Consider the following 23,362-nt stretch of genomic DNA (forward strand, 5'->3'; position numbering starts at 1 on the left):
ATTGGGCCGCTGAAAACCATGTGCGGGACGATTCCGGTTCCTCCACATTGCAATGTGAAGACCGCGGTTCAAGTGAATGTATCATGCGAAGGCTCAAATCAGCTACAAAGCATATCTGGCAGTGACTTATACGGTTACTCGCGTAAATACTCATCGACTATAAAGTATACAGCCACTGTCTCTGGCCGACAGTTGATGAGGTTCGAATGCTCAGCTTCGAGGTGCTTTCTCCATGGGCCGTTCCGTTTAGGTGGGTAGGGGATCGACCAATTTGTAGTCCGTGGAGGACAGCTCAGAGATCCCGTGTAACCTGTTCGTCGTACCTCCTACCAAAGCTTTGTAATCAATCCTGCGGCTCGCACTACACAGTCAGCAAACGAGGTTCATGCCCCCTGTGCCAATAAGATAACGCAACGCGCAGTAGCGGCTTGTCGGTGCGGGGTTGTCGCTTCCGTCTCGATCGGCCGGGATCGGCAGGCAGCACTCCCTTCCCCGGTCATCTCGAGACCCCCGAGCAACGTGGCCTGCCACCGTGTCCTCCGGGCCCACCATCAACATCTACCGTTCAGGCCACCTGAACAACTCATTAACGAAAAATAAATTGGCCTTAAATAGCAACCGCTGCTCTTCGGTTCCTCTCAAAGCTGCCTTGCTACCTAACAACCACGCCGCGAAGTAATTGCCGTATCCGATCCAACACCCACAACAGACACAATGAGCGCTACCCTCGACGCGATCCTCGCCAAGCATACCGCCGCCGGCGATGACACGAAGGACAAGCTCCTTGGCGCCTCGTTCGTCGTCGTCAACAAGGACGGTGAGTTTTACTTTCAGAAACAAAGCCTCCTCCACCCCCCGCCGAGCCTCTATCTGACCAAAGACCAGGAATCCTGTACAACGGCTCGGCCGGACGCATCGACTTCCCCCTGGACTCGCGGCCCTGGGACGACGAGACATTTACGTACGTCGCGTCCCTGACCAAGCTCATCACGTCCGCCGGCATCATGAAGATCGTCGAACAGGGCCTGATCGGCCTGGACGACGACCTGCGGGGCCTCGTGCCCCAGCTCGGCAAGATGCAGATCCTCAGAGGCTTCGACGCAGACGACAAGCCGATCCTCGAGGTGAACGACGCGCCCATCTCCCTCAGGTATTCCCCGTCCCTCCGTCTCTCGCATCCCCCCCCCCCCCCCCCCCCCTTTTTAAAAAAAAAAAATAATTTAAAAAAAAAAAGAAAGAAAAGAAGAAGGAATAGGAAGAAAACTGACAGAGGGAAACCAATTAAAGGACGCTGCTCACCCACACCGTCGGCCTGGGCTACGACGTCGCCGACGCGGACCTCACGAAGTGGCGCAAGGCCACGGGCGACGCGGCGAGCAACCTGAACGGCACGCTCGACGGCTTCGACACGCCCCTCAAGTTCCGGCCCGGCGAGGGCTGGTTCTACGGCACGGCCATCGACTGGGCGGGCCAGGCCCTCGAGAAGGTCACGGGCAAGACCCTCGGCGCGTACCTGTCGGAGGCCATCTTCGAGCCCCTCGGCATGCGGGACACGGGGTTCCGGCCCGAGAGGCTCCCCCACGTCGCCGGGCGGACCGCCGCGTGGCAGTCCCGGGGCGACGACGGGTCGTCGCTGGCGCCGGGCGCGAACCCGCGGGACGTGGCCGCGGACGCCATCGACAGCGGCGGCGCGGGGCTGTGGACCACGGCCAGGGACTACGGCGTGTTCCTCCGCGCCCTGCTGGCCGGCGGCGTCGTGCGGGGGGAGACGCTGGACGAGATGTGCCGGCCGCAGCTCGACGGGGCGCAGGCGGCGATGCTGAAGACGATTGCCGACGCGTGGGGCTCCCTCGCGGTGGAGTTCTCGCCGGACATGGAGCTGAACCACGGGCTGGCCGGGTGCATCAACATGCGGGACGCGCCGGGCAAGCGGAAGAAGGGCAGTCTCATGTGGAGCGGCATGTGCAACAGTCACTGGTGGATGGACCGGGAGTCGGGCATCGCGGCGGCGCTCATCGTGCAGTCCCTGCCCCACGGCGAGCCGGTCCCGGGCCGGCTGTACAACGAGTTGGAGGGCGCCGTCTACGGGGAGCTCCTCGGTCAAGCAGCATAGGGTAGTAGTAGTTTACGTGGGGGGAGGGCGGGGCAGGGCACAGGCAGCTTTTTTTTTTTTTGCGGAAATAGAGGGGGCTCTATGTGGCCTCGTCGGGCATCTCCATGGACTCGAGTACATTCATGAGAACCTTCCTGCACTGTCTCCGGTAGTGATACGCCATGAGCTGGTTCCTGGTCGCCTCGGACTCCTCGAGCTCGAACTCAGACTGGTCCAGCCGCTCGAGCTCCTGGAAGACCTTGTTCTGGATGATGCCGATGGTCTGGAACAGGACCGGCTGGAAGGCGGCGGCGGTCTGCCCGGTCAGGATCATCCGCAGACGCTCCGGGTCGGCTCGGGCGGCGTCGACGCCGTCGGCGACCGGGAGGAGCTCGCGGCGCTGCTCCTCCGTAGTCTGCGCGAGGACCAGCTCCCAGACCATGGTGTCCTGGACGTGCCTGAAGGGGGGCAGGACTTTCGCCCCGTCGATGTCGTGGAGGATCCGCACGGACCGGGCCGCCACGGAGCTCGGGTCGGCGGCGGGGCGGAGGGAGATGAGGTAGTCGCGCGGCTTGGCAGCCCCCGCGCCCTCGTCAGCCGAGGGCTTCGCGCCGCGCCTCTGGACGTGGACGTAGTCGTTGTGCAGGGCGTCGGATTCGGGGATCCGGAACCCGTAGGCGAGCATCAGCTCGGCGTTGGTCTTGGTGGTGCCGTAGTTGTTGAAGACCTGGGCGCCGGGGGCGTAGGGGTCCAGGGTGCGCAGGGAGCAGACGTTGGTGGCGGCGTCTGAGTCCCACGAGATGCCGGCGGTCGGGGAATGGTTCCCGACGTCGAACAGGGGGAGGAGCAGGGAGAAGTCGTCGACGGCGCATCCCTCTGGCAGCGAGAGGGTGTGCTGGTGGCTGGCGGGGATCACCAGGGACGGGCGGAAGCTCCGACTGGTGAAGATGCAGTAGGCCCAGTTGTAGAGCAGGCGCGTGTAGTCGTGGCGTGCGGGGGCGTCGCCGAAGGCCGCGATGGCCTGCTTGTATTCGGACTTGAGGCGGGCCTTGATCTCGGCGATGGCGACGTGCACGTTGGTGTCCTCCAGCAGCTCAATGTCATCGGAGGGCCAGAGCGGAGGGAGGATCCATGACGGAAGGTGCTGCGGCTGGGGGAGGGTCCTGATGTAAGGGTACCAGAACGAGTCTTTGCCGAGAAGGTACTGGTGAATCAGAAAGAAGCGGCTAATGATGTGCGGAGGCACCGCGTCGAGGAATGAAGGGGGGAAGGCACCGGAGGTGGTGTCGTCGTGATGGAAGCCCGGGCTGGGTGTAGTGGTGGTGTTCAGATAAGATAGCGTCAAGTTTAGGGGGCAGCTGACGACGGTTTCCCCCGGGTTGACGCCGGCGCCGTCGGCGGAGACGCGGAAGGAGTTCCCGGTGCCGGGGTCGTTGTAGACCTCGACCGACGGGTGGAGGGCGGCTCCGTGGGATTTCGCCCAGCTCACTAGCTCATCCATGGTGGCGATCTGGGCTCAAGGGCTCGGCATGCAATTGGTGAGAACGAATCCGGGCCTAGATCCTTCGATAAGGGAAATTCCAACGAAGTGGGTGGTTGGATGCAGCCCTCAATGGTTTAGCTTGTTGATTTCGCGGATGTAGATAAGGTGAACATGACAGGCGGCCGGCATTCAGTTTTTTTTTCTTTTCGGGCTTCGGTGTCGAGGTGCGGGGTAAATCCAAGGTGAAGGTGGGGTGCTTTCACCGAACGAGATGACGCCAGTAGCGGGGAGGGAGGGGTGGGGTAGCTGAATCGGGTATTTTTCAGCAGATCTCCGCTGTCTGCAGGGTCCCACCAACGCAGGTCCATCCTTGTCATCGCTCGTTTGTCATCTACGCCGCCAACCAAAACCGCCACGATGACATCTCGATGGCACTCGGTAGCGTCCACATGAACGATTTCCTTTCGATTGCGCCACATCTTGCATGATCGAGGTCTGGACTTCAGCTCGAGTGGGGGGATTTGCAAGCTCGGGTCAACTCGTAACGGCCGACACACTCCCGGCATCAAGTTTTCGGCTGTGAACAGCTTCGGCGAAACGTTGCATCGGCCTTTGGTTCTTGTGCTGCTTGATGTCGAAAGAATTATTAGTCTCTTTAATAGCACCAATCCACAAATCAGTTTGCGAGGCCGTCCTAACCACTTGTAGAGAGTCGCGTTGACGGGAATGTATCACAGCACGTGGGACCGGTCGTAGGTGGCTGGCGCATTCGGCTTGCGCGTGTGGTTACACCACAACGTGACAGTTGGGGTACGGGGATGAAAACGCATGAATAGGACGTACCCACGTGGTGGATATCAACCTAGCCAACGCCCGAACTACCCTTCGTTCCCACTCAGAAACAAACCTTGTGTTAACTTCACTTGGTGATTGACGTGCTTCGACTCGGAGCCTCATCTCGAATGCAAACTTTGAAACCCATGGACGAGACCTTTCAGCAATAGCCGCGTAGCCTCTACTTCGCTCTCGTTGTAGATATTTGAGTGATACTCGCCATGGCTCTGCCCGCCTAGAGCTCTTCAGACACTGCCTTGAAGTTTTCCCGGCTGTATTGGCATATCAAGCGTTTACGGTGCCACTTCAGCCTGATATATAATGTTTCTTCCGCCCTCGTTGGACCCAGATGACTTTCGCAGAATTGTGTGCAATTTCGAGGCTTCTTCGAAAAGTCCAAGCAGTTACGGCCCAATACATATAGTACCAAGCAAGTGCAAGCATCCAAGAGATGCATCTGAGCAACGCAGATGCCCCTCCGAGCCATCGATCCATTTCATGCACTTCAGCGCTGGAGATGTGCATTTTTCTGCGCACCCCACAAGCCCCTGTCTCGTCACCCGGATAGAGTTTGCGTGGAAGGCTTCCGATTTGCTACCAAGTTTTCGGGACCGCCAGCCTGCGCCTCTGGCCGAGCCGAGCAACGACGGCCACTACGAGCCTCTGAACGACCAGGAATCGGACGTCGTACCGTCGAGTATTTGGGGTGTGCCGTGTGTTATACGTGCAGCTCCAGCTCGCAATTCGTGCTTAGACAGACATTGGGCAGTTGGAGAGGACGACTGTTACAGAAGCAAATACATCCAGAGCTGATTCATGGCCGTGACGGTCTTTCTGCATGTTTCTTCAAACTACCCGACTTGTCGGCTCTGCGGCATCTGTCACGTTTCCAACATGTCTCCGAATTCCATTCTTTCACGTCAGTGGGTCATGAAAGCGGCACCTCTCCACGAAACCTGGCCCATTCAGATTCTCTGCGGCACAGTCAACCAACCGTCAGCGCATCACCAGACCCGCTCCCCAACAGGCCAGAAAAATCTTCCTCCCCAACGCAAACCCCGAAAAGATCTGAGAGTACCACCCATAGCTGCGTCCAATGGTTGGATTCTGGGTTTGGTTGCGCGCCGCCCCGTAGATGGTCTCTGCCCTCGATGTCTTCGCCGTAAACGCCGCCATGTACTGTACCGCCCCAACATGTTCCGCTCCCGTCAACCACAGCCGACAATACCCCATAATGCAACTCTAAGCCAGCAATTTGCATCCCGCCCGTGGGTTTGGGGGCCATAGGTGGCGGCGGGGGCCATTTGCTGCGCAAACCCGCCATCCCAAGGTCTGGCATCGGCCGATCTAAGCGAGCGGCGTGGGCCAGCACCGACAGGTCCGCCGTCCCAGGGTAGGAACCTGCGTCTTTCACATGGCCGCAGAAGAGACAAGGCCGGTGGAAGAGTACCCCGCCGGGCAGAATTCATACAAACATCATCGCCGCAGTCGCGAATGAGGTGCAGCCTCGAGACAGGCCAGGCACGCCTATTCGGTGTGCAGAGCAGTCGTGCAATTGAAGCAGCAGGAGGCCGTAGCAAGAGGGCAATTCTGGAAACCCCTCTGTGGGGACGACGACGGTGGTTCGAAAATGTAGCGAGGGTTGGTTCGGCGAAGGCAAGACAAGGGTGCAATCTTCCTGTGGGATCGATCGTATCTACCCAACCCACGGAAGGATTATGCATATGCCTTGCCAGCGTCGACAATATGGCGTGCCCCCCGGAAGCCACATCGCAATAATCAACCCCCCTCACATCTCACGCAGTGAAAAACAGGCAGACAGCCATCCACGTCAGCAAGTTGGGGCACCTGGGCCAGAGAGGACTTTCGCGGTATCACGAGCCGGGTTGTCGGGTCGGGAAATGGAATCGGGTAAAGCACCAGCAGCAGACCCCACCCCGCCCCAGCAAATCACAGATTGGACGTCCTCGCTTCGCAGCTGTGCCGCATCGGTTCGCAGATTCTAGATTGCATATTCGTCCGGTTTGGGACGCGCAATATGCCGATGGGTTCTTCAACGAACCGGCCAACACCAATGAGACCCCCCCGTTCAGGATGCGAAAGTGACATCGACCCACCCCGCAGCGCTGCCAACCCGACCATCACTGGGGGCAATGAATACTGACAGGCAATCATACCTACCTACCCTTGCAATGTATTAGATACCGCCTCGTCAATCCTTCAGTTCCCACTTCCCCCCAAAAGTGTCACTCGGGACTTTATTCACCGCTCTTTGCATTTCGAATATTAGCCTGCCGGTCGCTTGCCGGGCGGTTCCCCGTCTCTCCCAGGTCTCTCTGATCATGGCGGAACAGCGGATCCCACCGACGACGCCGCGGCGCTCCTCGAACGGCGTCTCCCTCGGGGTGGCGTCGCCGGCCAGCCACCAGAACCACAGCACACTCGCGCACTTCAATCCCGATGACGACGAAATCGTGCCCGGCGACGACGACGAGGGCTTCCGGGACGCTGACAACGACGACGGCTACGAGTCGGACGTCAGCTTCCGCAGCACCCGCACCCAGTCCCTCACCCCGAGCGTGCGGGACTACGTCTTCCAGGATGGCCGTCGTTACCACGCCTACCGCGAGGGCCGCTACCACTTCCCCAACGATCAGCCCGAGCAGGACCGCGAGCTCGTGAAGCACGACGTGATGCTCATCCTCAACGGCGAGAGGCTGCATTCCGCGCCCCTCAGGAACCCGCAGAGCATCCTCGATGTCGGCACGGGAATCGGCGCGTGGGCCGATGAAAGTACGTTGCTACTCCCTCCCTCACCCTCTCTTTCATCCTTGAATCAAGTCCGTTTTGATTCAAACGGTGCACCCCGGCAGCGGGATTCTTACCAAGACTGAGTCGAGTTTCCAGTGGGCGAAGAGTATCCAGGAGCCTACGTCGTCGGCATCGACCTGAGTCCAATCCAGCCCGAGTACCTGCCGCCAAACGTCAGGTTCATAATCGACGACGCCGAGCGACCGTGGGCGGACCCGCCAAACACATTGGACTTCGTCCGCCTGGGCAACATGGCGCCCTCGATACGAGACTGGCCGACGCTATTCGAAAGGGCTTACACGTGTGTTACATCTCCCCCAAAGCGAGCACCTTGTGACCGCTAGCAGATCGCTCAAGCCAGGCGGCTGGATCGAGCTCCACGAGTTCCGCTGGGTGTACGGCTGCGACGACGGCACCATGCCGCCCGGCTTCGTCCCGGTCCGCATGGTCGCCAATCTCACCGAGGCCCTGGCGATGTCCGGAGTGGACATGAACGCCGCGGAGCGAAACCCCGCACGGCTCGACGCGGCCGGGTTCGTCAACATAAGCCACCAGGTCAAGAAAGTGCCCGTCGGGCAGTGGCCGCAGAACGAGGTCTGGAAATTGATCGGCTCCTTGGTGCATAGGATTATATACGACGGCCTGGAAGCAATCACCCTCCGGCCCTTCACCCAGCTCTTGGGGTGGTCGAGCGAGGAAGTGTCGAGCTTCCTGGATGAGGTGCGTCGGGACCTGTCGAACCCGTCGGTGCATTCCTACGTCTATTTTCATGTTCTTACAGGCCAAAAGCCGTTGTATGGTTAATGTAGCGATTTGGTCAACTGGAGTTTGGGCAGGGAGTCTGTTCTAGACGGTATCAAAGTAGGTTATAGAGGAGGGGGTCGAAACAGAACTGCATGAGGGCAGGATGCGATCGGAAGGATATTGCGATTACTTGAGTTTAATGTTCAGCATTCGAGTATATAAGAAACTGGTCTGTAAATCTTAGCACAGGTACTGTTAATGTGATGGTACAATCTTGTTCGGATCTTCACCGAGCAGTCACACGAGTGTGCCGTCGAGGGTGGCGTTAATCAAGGGCCGGTGGCATAATTCCGGCTGATACGGCCACTCTTGAAGTCGTAATTGCGTTTGTAGAAACGTTTACTGCTAATTGTATACCTTTCCTGGCCAGAACAGGCAACCCTGTCTATATCTCGAGCAGCAGGCCATTCTGCTAGAACCATAACCGAACTTTGAGGCATGTCGATGCATGCAGTCTTTCCATTGATAAGAATAAATGAGTCAGGAAATGCCAATGAGGGTTTTTTTTATAGGCGGTCGAACGGTTGTCTGAGTATTGCGCTTGGATGAAGAAGAATACTGTGTGGCCGTCGAACGAGAACTCGGCTTCTTCTATTTTGCCGATGCACTTCAGTGCTGGTACCTAGGCGTCAAACTTTCCCTCACAGATGGCTTTCAGAAAGTATGTGTGCACTTACCGCGGTTCAAACTCGAATCCTTCTTCAGTTTCTTTCTGAGTTGACATGTGGTCATCGATTGCATTTCCGTCAAATACTGGTTGTGAGAGATCGCAAAACGCGCATTTGCGACAACTGTACCGGGACTGAGCGTGCTATTGAAGAGCTGTTGGCACTATGCATGCTGCGTCAACTAATGCAGCGATTGCAACTGCTGCTCGTAAATTAAGAAAAGAGTTTTCTAGAATATCGGAGGGCTGTTGACATCAAACTCGGTTTGGGTATTGTCGAAAGCAAGATAATAGAAACGGAATGCAGCTTGCTCGTCAACACCGCAGCTGGCCGGTACCGTCGCTCGTGGGCTAGCAAATCATCTCCAGACATATTACATTTGGAAAAATCCCCCCTCCCCTGATAGTCGCCAGACGAACGCAAATTGACTTTGCAATTTTTCACCACCGCAAGTAGTGAAATGGATTAATGCCGACAACACCCCACGCCCGAGCACAGAGATACAAGACGGTGCACGACAGGGTGGGATGCCACCCCACGCTTTTGATGCGTCCTCGAACGTTCGAGAACGTGACGACCGAAACCTTCAGACCCGAATGAAATTGAAGAAAAACATGATCTGATAAAAAACTGGAGAAAACAGCTGATGGATAGAGTTGACCTGTCGTTTAGATGCGCAGTCATCGTATGATGTCGATGACGACTGAAGTCTTCTTGAGGCAGGGAGCTGCCCCCACCATGGTATTGATCTAGCTACTTTCGGCGAAACGCAGCTGATCAGATCGCTCACGCTGATGTTCTGCCAGACCCGGATCTTCCATTCCCATCATCTGGATCTATGGCAAACACTGTCTCGGCCTTCATTTCGCTTGTAGCATGTATGTTTGGCCCAGAGAGCTGCAACATGGACTGTGGTCGTCTTTGGGCTCTTCTCATACCTATCGATTGGTGTTACTCTCGCTTTGATGAGCCCGGGGCTTGCACCATATGATTCAGGGAGGGATCAAATGCCCAGATAAATGCCCCAATGGTGTTGTTGTGCGGTAGTCGACAAGAGTGTGCTGCAGCCTTTCGATGAGGACCAACGAGCAAGGATTTGGTTGAAAAAATCGAGAGCCGGTGCTTGGATATGAAGGGTTTGAAAAGAAGCAATAATGGGGGAGATAATAAGTGGAAAAAGCAAAACATCGGAGGGAAAGCCTAGCTTCACATATCGGGCGGCTGGTCTGCATGGCGGGGTTAAAGTCACGACGCGACGAAAGACTGCAGCGAATCTGCCAGCCACCGCACGTCCACTGTTGTTGCATGTCGTATTCACAGGGCACCAGCAATGTCGGGGATGCAGATGTACGCAACCGCCCGTAAACTGGGCGTAAGAGAGAGGGCTCGGGAGTGTCCATTATTTTCCTTTCCTTTCCTTCACAGACTTGGATAGAGCGGTCAGTCCCCCTGTGTCAACTTTGGTTGATCGATTTATAAAGACCTTACAAGTTGCATGTTTTCAGCAGTGCAGATCAATTGAGGAGCGGCTCCCGCCTCTAGAATCTCCACAATGGCTGCTAAGTTCGGAGAACCAACGTTGCTTCTAGGCCCAGAAGTAACCGCTGCAGCAGAGGCGGGGAACCGAAAATAGCGTCAAAACCCGGCCTAGTGCTACCTCCGGTACGGGTACACCAACGCGCTATGGCTGGGGTGCAGCTCGGATTGACATGAGTTGGACCTCGAATCATTCTCCACCTCGGTGTGCCGGAAGTAGGCAAGCAAAGCGTTTCAACGGCTGGGGTAGCTTGGACAAATGGCATCTTTTGCAGAAGCGCCACTGAGACTTGTCTTGTGAAAGACACTTTGTCCCAGACAGAGACGAATTGTCGAGGTTTCGCCATGGTGGCCACCATCTGGCATTGAAACGACTCTTTCAGAGGTGCAGTGGACTCCATCAACGGATAGTCTTCATTCAGAGCAGCAGACGATCCGGGTGCTGGGTGGCCGTCTACCGGCAGCGTACCATAGTATACCTGGCCCTCGTCAATCTCGGGCTCGCAGAAGAGGGTGTGTTCGAGAAAGAGGGCTGCCGGCAGCCGTTATGTGGCGGCAAAGTAAGATGGAAAATTGCTGGGATGAGGCGTGGACCTGGTCGACACTCACCGGCCGCTCGGGTCCCATCGTATCCTCGGTGGCCGAATATGATGGCGAGTGGTTGAGGGCAGCAGTCCAGTAGGGATGGCTTCCTGGACTCTCGCACCAGAGTGGCGTCCTCCCCCACGATTGTCAGGGTCGAGCAGCAGTCAACGGGAGTGGGCTGCCTGCTCACCGACTCTTCCGCCGTGGGAGAAGCGAGGTCTTTACGAGGAGAAGGGTATGAGATGTGGTGTGTTGACATGTTTGCATGAGTGTGGCTGCTTTGCCCGGTTGAGCTGGGTTAGCCAGTCTCTTGGCCAGATGAGCCATCGTGGGCGTTGTGCACCATGAAGAGCAGCGTGTGTCACATCGGGCGATGGAAGGCGAGATGAAAGATGCGAGGGCATGCCGGCGTACACCGCATTTTGATCCAAGTACCGGTAGCTAGCAGAGGGGTGCGAAGGGCACTACCGGTATGGCGTTGTTTGGATGGTTCTTCTCAACGCGATGAAAAGCCGGCAACGTTATTTGAAAGTGCTCAACCAGGGTGCATGGGTTGCTCGGGATAAGGCTTGGAGAGGGGGAGAGCTGGTCAGGTATCGGGGTCACAGTGAGTGTACAATGAAATGTCCTCAGGGTGGTTGTGGTTGCACCGTGGCGTTGTGGCAGCGAAGCTAAGGCAGGCTTGGTGGGGCCTTCTGCTTGGGGTCACATGGCCACAGGAGGAAGGCGGCAGCTCAGGAGATGATGATGACGGGAAGGAAAGACCTGGCCAGTCAGTGTACGTACCAACGTATTCCTCGAAATAGAGGGCAGGAAGTTGGAGAAGGTGTTAGGGCAGGCATGGCTTGGGAGGGCTACTTCCGTCCCTGGCTCACCTCAAGTTAGCCCCAAGCACGCGGGGTCAAGCCGTGTAACTGTGGCTTCCGGGACAAGAGCTCAACCGCATAATACAACGCCAACGACGGATAAAAAGCAAGACGGAATGCGGCAAAACAGCATGCTAGTTGCAGGAAGATGCCCACATCCGCCCGCGGGGTGGACTTTCCCCCACAGTCCTAGCCGCCCCCATGCCGAGTATGCTCTCACGCGGGGTGTTGTGCCTCCATCGTTCCCTGCATCGCCATGCAAGCTCAGGGAGCTCGAGAGGAGCTGGGGGGCACAGTGGCTCTGACCTGACCTTTCCAGACCTCACCTCACCGTGACCGTTCAGCGCCGGCCCCACTTGTCCGGTACCCGCCCGAGGAGCTAAGTAAGGTACCGGTCGGGGAAGTGCCTCCCCTCGCCTCCTACCTCGTCCCTGTCGGTGCTTGCCGTCCCTGCCTTCTCCAAGCTGGCCCGCCCACCCGCTTGCCTACCGTACATGCCTCGCCCAAGGTAAGGAAGGTAACACAGCGCCAGGACCAAAGAGGTCCCTGCCTCTTTGAGAATCAATATGCTCTCATTGCATCTCCTTTCCTCGTAGACGCAACACACGCCGTCTCCTGCCCGTCGGCGCAGATACAGCAGGATCGTCCCACCGTGGCTTCCCCAACCCGACCAAGCACCTCACTTGCCTTCCTACCCTCCCGCCTTTCTCTCGCCTCCTTGCTCTTTCCGCCGCTGCTGCCCTTTCCAGTCCAATCCACAGTCCATCCCTCGCCCGCCCTCCCCCCTCCCCCCTCCTGATCTCACCTGCCTGGCCTCAGCCCGCGTCTTGAATTGGCCGCACCTTCTCTCGTCCCCTTGCCCAACGCACTCTCATCCCAAGCACAAAACCCTCTCGTCCCCTCCTCTCTGCCGTCTCCCTCTCCCGTGTTTCTCTCTCCATCACCCTCTCAGTTTCCCACATCAACCACTCGTCCCTCGTAGACGACCTTATAGTGTACTGAGATTTCACCCGCTTCTTCTTCCACTCTGGTCAACCCCCCACCCCACGTCAATTGAACCCTCCCAAAGCCCTACCTGCCGGAAATCGCCATCATGGTCAATCCTAAGCAGCCAGGCCGCCAGTTCTCCTTGGGCGCTTCGGCCCATCGCAGGAGACAGATGAGCACCATGCACGAGCAGGGCAATCATTTTGGTCCGGCTCTGACTGTAAGTCCTCGCCAAAATTACTTTGCTCGGGGGAGCTCTTCTTCCCCGCTTTGTCTCATCTGCACTCCCCGGCTTTGGCAACGTAGTCCGAGACATTCGTCACTAAGTTGCATTGGGCTTGCCCTTCTTGTTGTTCCCCGCCCTGTAACAGCTACCGGTAGTTGAGCAAATTCATCAGTCCCACAACCACTCGGGCTCGTAAAAGACTTGTAGTCGGCTAATAGCACCACGATAGACTCTCTACTGCGGTATCTCCGCAGTCTTCTCCGACTCTCACACTGCCGTTGTTGCTCTTGCCATTCACGACACCGTATACCTGATTGATTTCACCGTCAAGCACATCAACCTCGACGATGCCACCCAGACGGGGAACGATGCCATTGCCGACTATGTCATCAGCACTCTTGAGAATTACGAGCATGCGAACTTCTCCAAGTTTATTGGAGCCGGTCTCCCCATGACCCTCAAGTACATGAGCCAGAGCCTGTGCTCTCGCCTTTGGCTCGATCTCGATATTGTCCCCGTTGTCCTGCGCCCCGATGACGAGAACAAGGAGAAGAGCTTCTGGGACATCAAGCGCGTCGATGAGCAGGCTGATTCCATGGCTCGCAAGTGCATCATGTAAGCCGTCTAGCCTCTTCAGGTACCCTCAACTCGTGCAATTCAATCGTCTAACAGCCCATGCACAGGAACTTTGGTCCCTCTCTGGTTCCCCTTCTCCAGGTTGGCTGGCGAGGTGTGGTCCAGACTGATGCGGGCTTCCGCGTGCAACTCAATACCATCCAGAATCACAAGGACACCTGTGGTGCTCCGACCTGGGATGCCACCATGTTCTTTGCCAAGAAGCTTCGCGAAAACAAGATCAAAATCGCTTTTTTCAGCAGCACTCCTCAGGGTGGCGGAGTCGCCTTGATGCGGCACGCTCTCGTCCGGTTTGCGCGCACCATTGGTGTTGACCTTACTTGGTATGGTACGTTTTTTTCCCGCCTTGCCGTTGGAGAATCGTATGAAACTGACATCATGGCTAGTGCCCAAGCCAAGGCCCGGCGTCTTCAGGGTGACCAAGAACATCCACAACATCCTCCAGGGCGTCAGCCATCCCGATCAGCGCATCTCGGCCGAGGAGAAGCAGTCTATAATTGATTGGATCACGGACAATGCCAACCGTTACTGGCTTTCCGAGGGAGGCCCTCTGCGTCCCCCTGAAGAGGGCGGTGCCGATGTTGTCATGGTGAGCTTTCTCCAACCCAGCCCCCACTTCACCGCAGCTGTCATCCCCAACTCTTGCCCCTCCCCCCACTTCCACAGCTACCCCTCCACGGGTGCATCCAAAGTGGAATGATCTCCACACGAGCTCTCCTCTCGGGCTCGCCCCACCCCCGTTTGACAGCACAGCTAGCTCCCTGCATCGCATCAACTCGGGCTGTTGCTAATTTGTCTTCATCGCACAGATTGATGACCCGCAAATGCCTGGGTTGATTCCCTTGATCAAGAAGATCACGCCGGATCGACCCGTTCTCTACAGATCCCACATCCAGATTCGCAGCGACTTGACTGCAAAGGTCGGCTCGCCCCAGGAAGACATCTGGAGCTTCTTGTGGAGCAACATTCAGCATGCCGACATGTTCATCAGCCACCCCATTCCCATTTTTGTCCCGCACACTGTGCCTCGGGAGAAGGTGGTCTACTTCCCGGCCACCACCGATTGGCTCGATGGCCTGAACAAACCCCTGAACAGATGGGACACTGGCTACTACGGCCACATTTACAACGCCGCCTGCCGCAACCAGGGAATGACGGAGCTCGAGTGGCCTGCCCGCAAGTATATCGTCCAGGTGGCTCGTTTCGATCCCTCCAAGGGAATTCCTACCGTCATTGACTCCTATGCCGAGTTCCGGCGCTTGATGGAAGAAAAGGGCGAGACTGATATCCCCCAGCTTGTCGTCTGTGGCAATGGCTCAGTCGATGACCCCGATGCCAGCATGATCTATGATCAGACAATGAACCAGCTCGAGAAACACTATCCTCACCTCACCAAGGACTGCAGCATCATGCGGCTCGAACCCAACGACCAGCTCCTCAACACTGTCATCGCTAATGCACATGTCGTTCTCCAGCTCTCTACGCGCGAGGGCTTCGAGGTCAAGGTGTCTGAAGCTCTGCATGCTGGCCGTCCCGTCATCGCTACCCGGGCTGGCGGCATCCCCCTCCAGGTCAAGGATAATGTGAACGGTTTCTTGGTTGAGCCGGGCGACTACAAGACTGTTGCTGGTCATCTCGTGGACCTCGTCACCGACAGCGAGCTGCATAAGAAGATGAGCTATGCCGCCGCGACCGGCGTGAGCGACGAGGTCGGCACTGTCGGTAACGCATTGGGGTGGTTCTACCTCGCTGCAAAGTGGGCCGAGGTTGGCGTGAGGCCTGGTCTGCGCGGAGATGAGCGCTGGGTCAACGACATGGCCCGAGAAGAGGCCGGCAAGCCGTACACGGAGAGCGAGAACCGTCTGCCGCGTCACTTTACGCAAAAGAAGGAAATACCCATTATCCCCGGCAAGGCCAACGGCCAGAACGGCGAGAATAATGAGAATGGCCACAAGGTCGAGAATGGCCAAGCCAGCGAGATTGCTGTTTAAAGAGGCGCTGCCGCACTTGAGCCTGTTGATGTGTAATGATGGAATGTGCTAATGGTTGATTGATGGGATTGTGGCATTGGAAGGTTGCAGTGACAAAAGGGCTTCGTGTAATCTTGTTAGAATTGCTAGATGGGCTTTAGTTTTCGGTGCTAAGAATCGATATCCCCACTTTGAGTTCGTTTTAACTACCGATGTTTCCTCCGTTTTCGCTGTTCCGCTTAATGGTGTCAAGTTTTGGGTTTGATGTTTCGCAATTGCAGTTGGCGGCGAACAGAGAGCATCGTACCTAGATGATGATAGCCAGGTGGCAACAAGTGGCAGGATGAATCGCGGACGCCGATTGCGCCGCGCAAGCCCCGGTCGGATTTCCGATTGCGACGGCTTCAGTCTCACCGCGAATCAGTCAGTCGCGGCCAGCCGCGCGTTCAGGCTACTACTTTGGTGCTGACGCTGGCCCGGCCGATAAGCCAGGCTATCTATAATCTTCCGCCGGCCCCTCCTGCGACCGAATTGTTCTGTTTCTTTTCTTTTTGTCTACACTTCATTGCCCAACCACCACTCTGGGCGAGCAACATGGTTCATCTCATTTCAGCGGCCGCCTTGGCGCTGTCTGGCTTAACCTTAACTCCGGCAAAGTTTCTCGTGTCGGCCGAGCCCATTTCGGCGCCACAACCACTACCACCACCAACGTCCAACTCGGCTCCCAGCTTTGCCGCGAGCCCGGACCACGCGCGAGAGAATGCCGTGCATATCTTCAACGCCTTGCACTCGGCCATGAGGCAGTGGGGGTCCTCGCTGCACCACAACGGGCTGGCCTTGATCCCCGCGACGGTGCCGCAGGGCACGCTGCTGTACCATGGCACGAGGCTGAACAGTACCCCCGAGGGCTTTGAGTGGCTCGCGTTTGAGATGGAGCATTCGGAGGGGTTCGCGCGTAGTTGGAGAGGCGGGAGAGGGACGCCTTCGCCGAAGCCGCCGCCGCCGGGCAACGGGCCTGGGAAGGGGCCTCCAGGTGGAAAGCCCCCTCCAGGAAACGGACCGCCGGGGGGGCGGCCTCCCGGCGGAAGCCCTCCTCTCGTCCCAATGGTTGACGAAGGCGGCCAGAGACGGCTCGGGAGTGGCGAAGAGAGCGCGCCCCCAGGTCCGGGCGGGCCCAACGACGACACGTCCGTGAGGGGGCATTTCCACACGTACCGCGCCAACCGGGACCTGAAGCTGCTCTACCTCGACGGCATGGCGGCGGGGAAGACGGGCATGGGCACGCTCGACACGCAGGACTTCCTGCTCCGGGGCCTCCAGTCGGCGCCCGGGTTCGGGGAGTACGACCGCGCGAGGGAGGTGTGCGAGCTCGTCAAGAAGTGGGGCCTGGACGGCGTGATCCGGATGGAGATCGGGTTCGAGATCATCTACTGCGACTTCTTTGACGGGCTGGATCCCGTCTCCGTGCTGAGGCGGCCGTGGAACGACCAGTGGGAGGGGATGCCCGGGATCGACATGTTTGAGTGGTCGAGGGCCGTCTCGCAGAGGTACGACGGGATCGGAGGGGGCAGGGTCAGGCTGGACTTTGGGGCGATGGTGAGCGGCCTGTGGTACCCGTTGAACGTGAGCAACCCGAACGGGAGGAAGGACATGCCGCGGCTGGGCACGGTGACGGAGGGGGAGAGGGAGGTCATCCTGGGGAGGGTCGAGGAGCTCGTGAGGAAGGAGACGTGGAATGGCAGCAGGATCGACTGGCAGGGCGTCGCCGACATGGTCGTCACGAGGCACGGGGACCGGATCGAGACGCTGGCGGACGAGGTGGCGGGCGGCGGGGACGAGGGGTTCGCGAGCCAGTTGCTGGTCGTGACCAACACGTTTGTGGACTACCCCCGCGACGCGTCCGATTCCGCCCTGGGCGCGCGGGCGGACAACGAGGAGGGGTTCGTGAGGGACGCGCGGGAGAGGTGCGCGGCGAACTACCTCACGCCCGCGGCGGCTCTGCGGGACGAGTGGACGGCCGAGGACGGGCTGATCTACGAGGCCGTGGAGGCGGTCGTGCGGCGGATCTGCGGGGACCTGTACGACGCCAGAGCCCTCCTCGTGGACGCGGCGCCGCGGCTGGCGGGGGCGTTTTCCGAGGCGGAGATCCGGGACGTCGTCGGCGGCAGCGGCGGCGGGAACCTCCCGGGCGCCGTCAAGGAAGCGCGGGAGATTGTCCGGACGCTCAAGGAGGACCTCGGGTGGAGCACGTGGAAGCGGTGCAGGCCCGGCTGCGACGTCGGGGAGCTCTGCTTCGTTGCCATGTGGCCGTTTGGGCTGAAGCAGGACCACTACAACCCCAGCTGCCTGAACCGGACCGAGTTGCAGTCGAGGGGCGGCCGAGAGGCCGGGGAGGGGTACTGGGAGTGGGAGCCGCGGCGGTAAAGGGGGGAAAGGGGGGTTCTTCTTGCAAAGTTCTTGTTATTTTTTATTTTTGACATAGGTTTTTCTCTGTCCTTATTCTGTAGATGATTTCTTGTTGGTATTTTTTTGACCAATGGTTCGAAGATACAAGTCTCTAGATATTATACAGTACAAACAAACATGTTCAACCTCATATGGAGAGACATCAACAATAACAACAACACCGTCACGCGAGACATGTATTACAACTGGGAGCATCTGTTTCTGGGTGGCTGTCTCACACGAATGAGCCTACCCGAGTGGCCCTGCAAATGAGGAAGCGGGCTTTGGGGTCTCGGCGAGGAGGAGCTGGGAGTTGAAAAACGGTTATGCCTGGTATCGTGTTACTGCACCGAGGAGGGCGCTCGTGCTGGTCAGAGAGCAGAAGGGCTGCACGTGAGGCTTCGAGTGAACCGAAACTTTGTTCCATGTCGTGCTTAAAACCAACGACACCAAGGCGTGCGGGAACAGTTTTGGCCGTGCTGAGGTTTGGAATTTCGAATGGCATTCTTCTCGGGGTCTCTTGCCGGACGATGAAAGCGAGGACGGGTTCCCGTGGTTGAAGGGGAGGGGAATAGCAGCAACTCGCAAGCGGCGTTGTGTCAACCCGGCCAGGCAAAACATGTAAACTCTGGCAACCGGCCTGGGTGACGTATCGTCAAAGCAATGGCCGGCAGGTGATCACGGCCTCAACTCCACTCTGGCACGAACAATTGATGTCAGAGCTTACAACCACAGTCGAAACAAGGACGGAGAGGGACGAGGCAAATAGCTTCCGTTGTGGGCTCGGGAGCAAATTCCGAATGCAAAAAAATTCGGAAAGAAAATAAGAAGATCTCCACGGGGGCCTGAATCGCGTCGCATCCACGGCGGGCCTCGCACCTCGCACCTCGGACAACTCGCAATAGCGAGGCTGAAGGCAAGTGGAATCATGCCAAGATCGGGGTGCAGCAAACAGCCCGGGCGGCCACGGTACCGGCGAATTGCCTCAGCCTAGAACCTCGCGCAATCGTCATCTCGTCCACAGAAAAGTATACAAAGTGGGCAAGAATGCTACGCGGGAACGATCCCCCCCCACCGATCAGCTGCGTAGTGTTTCTTCGGCCCTACCGCTCCGCGGAGATGTCTCCTAGCGCCGGGAGGGCCCCATGGTGGGCGTGGGCAGTTTTGTTCCCGGAATAATCTTGTTTCGAGGTCACCCCCAAGAGGTCCCGGGAAATCCCTCTAGCGATTATGTAACACGCAAAAACGCGGGTGAGAATGGGCGGTAAAAGGTTATGTCACAGCGGGCGACTACTTTGCGCCCTTCGCCCCAGCGGGAGGGAGGGGCCAGCCACGCGCCAGGCACCACGCACAATGCCGGGTTTTTTTGGAGGGGGGCAGATGGCCCCGTTACGCGGGGCCCGCCGCCGCCGCTCCGCCCGAGAATTTTCCAGGCGACGGCGATCCATCCTGGGGACCAGGGGGCATCGTGGCATATCCAAACCTGCAACTCTGGGGGGGAGGGCTCTGGACTCTGTGTTTCTGGCTGTCGGCGCCTTTGCGTGTCTGCCTGCCTGCCTGCCTGCCGCCCGCCGATAGGAATCAGGCGGGATCAGGCCAGGTTCTGTCATCGCGGGGTTCCTGTCCAGGGTTTCTTGGTGCGTCTGAGTGAGCCCATCGCGTTGGCGCCACGGGGGCCCCAGTAATCGTCTTTTTTTTTTGTCTAGTTTTGAGCCCTTTTTTTTCTCTTCCCTCCATACTTTTTCCGTCTCCATTCCCCCGAGGAGACTTTTATTTTTTATTTTATTTAGCTTCCGGGTTTTACAAATTGTAGTCTGAGCAAGGCAGTTTCCAAGAAATTCGAGACGAAGCATCTCCGGGGGCGGTTGGCTTGTGCTCCCGCCTGTGCTCCGGGAAGGAAGGTCGTGACGAACATGTGATCAACGCGGGGGGGATGGGCGGGGCGTGTAAGAATGTATTCCTTTCGTCGGTGCGGTTTGCTCGCTTCTGACGAGCTGACGAGCGTGACAAACCCGGAACGGGAACATGGACCATCTGAATTAGGGATTTCCCTCATTCAATATTTCTGACTCGAATATTGGTGCCCAGCCACGATCACATTCGGCTCGGTTTCGCGAGAGGAAAGGGGTGAGGGAGGAGGAGGAGGAGGCGCACAAGGCGCATATGGTGCTGTGGCCCGGCGAGCGGGAGTGGCGCTGCGACGAAACCTGTCTCTCAGTTTCTCTCTGAGTGAAAGGGCGACGACGATGGTTCTGTTTTTACTCGGCTCACCTCACCCTCATGTTTCACCGTCCCTTTGCCCTGCCATATGTCAGACCTGTTCGACATGCCGGCATGACACCAGAAAGTAGAGACAGACAGACAGACAGACAGTCCTAAAGAGGCCACCCCATCTCGTAGCGTACGCTGGCACAGGGTTGTCTAGCATCCCATGTGGCATCATTGTCTAAACCTTCAGTCACATCACGATGTTTGACCGGGCGAGAAAAGCTTGGTAAAGCTTCCCGCGCTACGCATAACCTTAATGCTCCTTCCAGCTGGATTTGAACAGAAAAAGAATGTTCTTGGCCTCCTTTGGGATGCGCGCCCTGGTGCGTCCGGTTTGGCCGGCATGGGTTATTGGTAAGCACCGCGTCCGCCGTACTCAGCACACTTGCAGATTGCGGAGGTTTTTTTTTTGTTTCAACAGGATCGCGCAGAGCGGATTTGCACACGCCAGCGCGCATTTAGGTGCGCCTCGACGTCCGTTGATCGACTTGCAGCAGAATTACGTTTGCCGTTGCAAGCGGCGCGGTGCAGTTGCATCGTCGTGAAAAACCGACTGTACGCGACGAAAAAAAAAACATGGAAAACGCAGCGCCGGCGTTATGTAAGCGTCCCTCCGCCCGAGGCCCGCTGGGCTGGGTCGTTTCCGCGCTTGCGCACCAGGGGATGCCCCGGCCGCTAGTGCCCACCGCCGTGCACGTCAACGGCGCGCCGCGGAGATGCCCAACTCGACGGGGACCCGATGTCAGGCCACCGGCAAGAGGATGTTACGGGATCCCTAGCAAGGAAGAAAAAAAATAGTGGAGGAGCCAACGATGCATGTCGATTGAGCCCGCAACTTGGACCATTGAGACGGTGGACATTTGTCAATCCAAACATCGAGCCATGGATGCGGTGCGGCGGCCCCTAACCTTGCGATGCTTCTTACATCGAAATAAATACCGCCCGGGTCTCCCGCATCTGAAACTGAAGGAGAGGGGGAAATACACAGTACAGCTATTCAGAGCCTTTTAGACTTCATATCTCGGACTTGATTTATATCTCGGACTTTCCGTCCCAACACAGACGTCAAAGAAACACCCCAGACATCGGACCTGCTGCAGCACTAGACTTCAGCACACCCCCATCGACATCGTCATCTTCGGTCGTTCAACCGAACACACGCCAAAAAATCTCCCAACTTGGTTGGTAGATGTTCGCCTTCTCCAAGACATCTCGTCTCCTGCCGACATTGGCCCGCCCCTCCCAGCACATCGGCCGCTACTTCTCCGCCTCGACCGCCAGGATGGCCCTCACCCAAGACCAGATCAACATCGTCAAGTCGACGGCGCCGGTGCTCAAGGTGCACGGCGAGACCATCACGACTCTCTTCTACAAGGACATGATCGACACGCACCCGGAGCTCAAGAACGTCTTCAGCCTCCGCAACCAGGCGTCGGGCGAGCAGCCGCGGGCACTCGCCCAGTCCGTCCTCGCCTACGCCACCTACATCGACGACCTGCCCAAGCTCAAGGCCGCCGTCGAGCGCATCGCCCACAAGCACGCCTCGCTGTACATCCAGCCCGAGCACTACGACATCGTCGGCACCCACCTCATCAAGGCCATCGCCGAGGTCCTGGGCGACGCCCTCACCCCCGACATCGCCGAGGCCTGGACCGCCGCCTACGCCCAGCTCGCCGGCGTCTTCATCGGCCGCGAGCGCGAGATGTACAGCGCCGCCGGCCCCTGGACGAGCTGGCGCAAGTTCCGCATCGCCCGCCGCGTCGACGAGTCCGACTCCGTCACCAGCTTCTACCTCGCCCCCGCCGACGGCGTCGTGCCCCTGCCCGCGTACCTCCCCGGCCAGTACATCTCCGTGCAGGTGCCCATGCCGCAGCTCGGCGGCATCACCCAGCCGAGGCAGTACAGCCTCAGCGACGCCCCCGCCGCCTCCAAGGGCGACCACTACCGCATCAGCGTCAAGCGCGAGGCGACCGTCGCCGACGCCGACGCCGCCGACCTGGCCAAGGGCCTGGTGCCGGGCCTCGTGTCCAACGAGCTGCACGACCGCTACCACGTCGGCGACAAGATCGAGGTGTCGCACCCGCAGGGCGACTTCTTCCTCGACGTGACGCAGGCCGCCAAGCCCGACGTGCCGCTGGTGCTGCTCTCGGCGGGCGTGGGCGCCACGCCGCTCATGTCCATCCTCAACACGGTGCTCAGCCCGGAGTCGCCGACGCCGGACCGCCCCGTCAAGTGGGTGCACGCGGCGCGCAACAGCGGCAGCCTCGTCTTCGCCAAGCACATCCGAGACCTGACGCGGCAGCGCGCCAACGTCAGCGCGCACATCTTCCTCAGCGAGGTCGAGCCCAGCGACGAGAAGGGCCGCGAGTACGACTACGCCGAGCGCCTCGACCTCGCGAGGCTGCCGGCCGAGGAGCTCGGGCTCGCCGACGCCAGGACCGAGTACTACGTCTGCGGGCCGCGGGACTGGATGCTCAAGGTGAGGCAGTCGCTCGAGGGCATGGGCGTCGAGAGGGAGAGGGTCAAGCTGGAGCTGTTTGCGACCGGTGACGTCGAGCAGTAGCGAATTTTTTTTTTCCAACTTAATTGGGGGAGTAAGGGGGCCGGGTTAAACGGCCGAGCTGAGCAGGAAGGGAAACATGTTGAATGGGCTGGGATCTTGCGAAGGGATGACACGGCGGGAACGGCAGTCAAGTTGAAATGGTGGTGAATTCGTTTTTTTTTCTTTCTGTTTCTGTTCTTTGGGGGGGAGGGGGGGTGGGTGTGTTTTTTTTGTTTTTTGTTTTGTCTTTCGCTCGCCTTACTTGCATTGTATGGATAGACAGATACCTCTCTCAGAATTTCCAATACCTTTTTTTTTATTCAACCTGCCCCCCTCCCCCTCTCTCTCGTCCGTGAAGAAGATTTCGTATGAGTGACGAAAGAAAAATGGCCAAAGGTTGTTTTACTTTTTTTGCGTTTCGTGTCCCCTTTTTTTTGTTTTTGTTTTTGTTTTGTGGTGGCCTGGCCCTCCCTCGGCTGTGCGAGGATGGGCGTTTCTTTTTCCCAGCTGCGCGCTGTTTCGAGGTGATGGGTTTTTATTCACGGCAAGGGATTTCTGTCATGTAAAAATTTGCACGACCTTGCGCACAGGCTGGAAATGAGGTTTCCA

General features: G+C 58.1%; 6 protein-coding genes across 6 annotated transcripts; 5 read left to right on the top strand and 1 right to left on the bottom strand.

Annotated features, from left to right (window-relative positions):
- Positions 1-714: 714 nt before the first annotated feature.
- On the top strand, positions 715-2,113 carry EsH8_VI_001034 (serine hydrolase domain-containing protein; the record flags this gene model as incomplete). Its single annotated transcript, XM_083272287.1, has 3 exons — positions 715-817; positions 886-1,150; positions 1,288-2,113. The coding sequence occupies 3 exons, from the start codon at positions 715-717 to the stop codon at positions 2,111-2,113; spliced, it is 1,194 nt and encodes a 397-aa protein (XP_083127461.1).
- A 79-nt stretch (positions 2,114-2,192) lies between these two features.
- On the bottom strand, positions 2,193-3,593 carry EsH8_VI_001035 (uncharacterized protein; the record flags this gene model as incomplete). The annotated part of the gene is made up of 1 exon (XM_083272288.1): positions 2,193-3,593. One exon carries the CDS (start codon positions 3,591-3,593, stop codon positions 2,193-2,195), a length of 1,401 nt encoding a protein of 466 aa, XP_083127462.1.
- Positions 3,594-6,751: 3,158 nt separating this feature from the next.
- On the top strand, positions 6,752-8,024 carry EsH8_VI_001036 (class I SAM-dependent methyltransferase; the record flags this gene model as incomplete). Its single annotated transcript, XM_083272289.1, has 3 exons — positions 6,752-7,202; positions 7,317-7,521; positions 7,568-8,024. The coding sequence occupies 3 exons, from the start codon at positions 6,752-6,754 to the stop codon at positions 8,022-8,024; spliced, it is 1,113 nt and encodes a 370-aa protein (XP_083127463.1).
- A 4,748-nt stretch (positions 8,025-12,772) lies between these two features.
- EsH8_VI_001037 (uncharacterized protein) lies at positions 12,773-15,519 on the top strand (the record flags this gene model as incomplete). The annotated part of the gene is made up of 5 exons (XM_083272290.1): positions 12,773-12,886; positions 13,122-13,507; positions 13,576-13,856; positions 13,915-14,117; positions 14,338-15,519. The coding sequence occupies 5 exons, from the start codon at positions 12,773-12,775 to the stop codon at positions 15,517-15,519; spliced, it is 2,166 nt and encodes a 721-aa protein (XP_083127464.1).
- Positions 15,520-16,092: 573 nt separating this feature from the next.
- EsH8_VI_001038 (uncharacterized protein) lies at positions 16,093-17,922 on the top strand (the record flags this gene model as incomplete). Its single annotated transcript, XM_083272291.1, has 1 exon — positions 16,093-17,922. One exon carries the CDS (start codon positions 16,093-16,095, stop codon positions 17,920-17,922), a length of 1,830 nt encoding a protein of 609 aa, XP_083127465.1.
- Positions 17,923-21,400: 3,478 nt separating this feature from the next.
- On the top strand, positions 21,401-22,774 carry EsH8_VI_001039 (flavohemoglobin; the record flags this gene model as incomplete). The annotated part of the gene is made up of 1 exon (XM_083272292.1): positions 21,401-22,774. The coding sequence occupies one exon, from the start codon at positions 21,401-21,403 to the stop codon at positions 22,772-22,774; it is 1,374 nt and encodes a 457-aa protein (XP_083127466.1).
- Between the last annotated feature and the right edge of the window lie 588 nt (positions 22,775-23,362).

This window comes from Colletotrichum jinshuiense, chromosome 6 (assembly GCF_051148585.1).
Source record: "Colletotrichum jinshuiense chromosome 6, complete sequence".
Taxonomy (NCBI): Eukaryota; Fungi; Ascomycota; class Sordariomycetes; order Glomerellales; family Glomerellaceae; genus Colletotrichum; species Colletotrichum jinshuiense.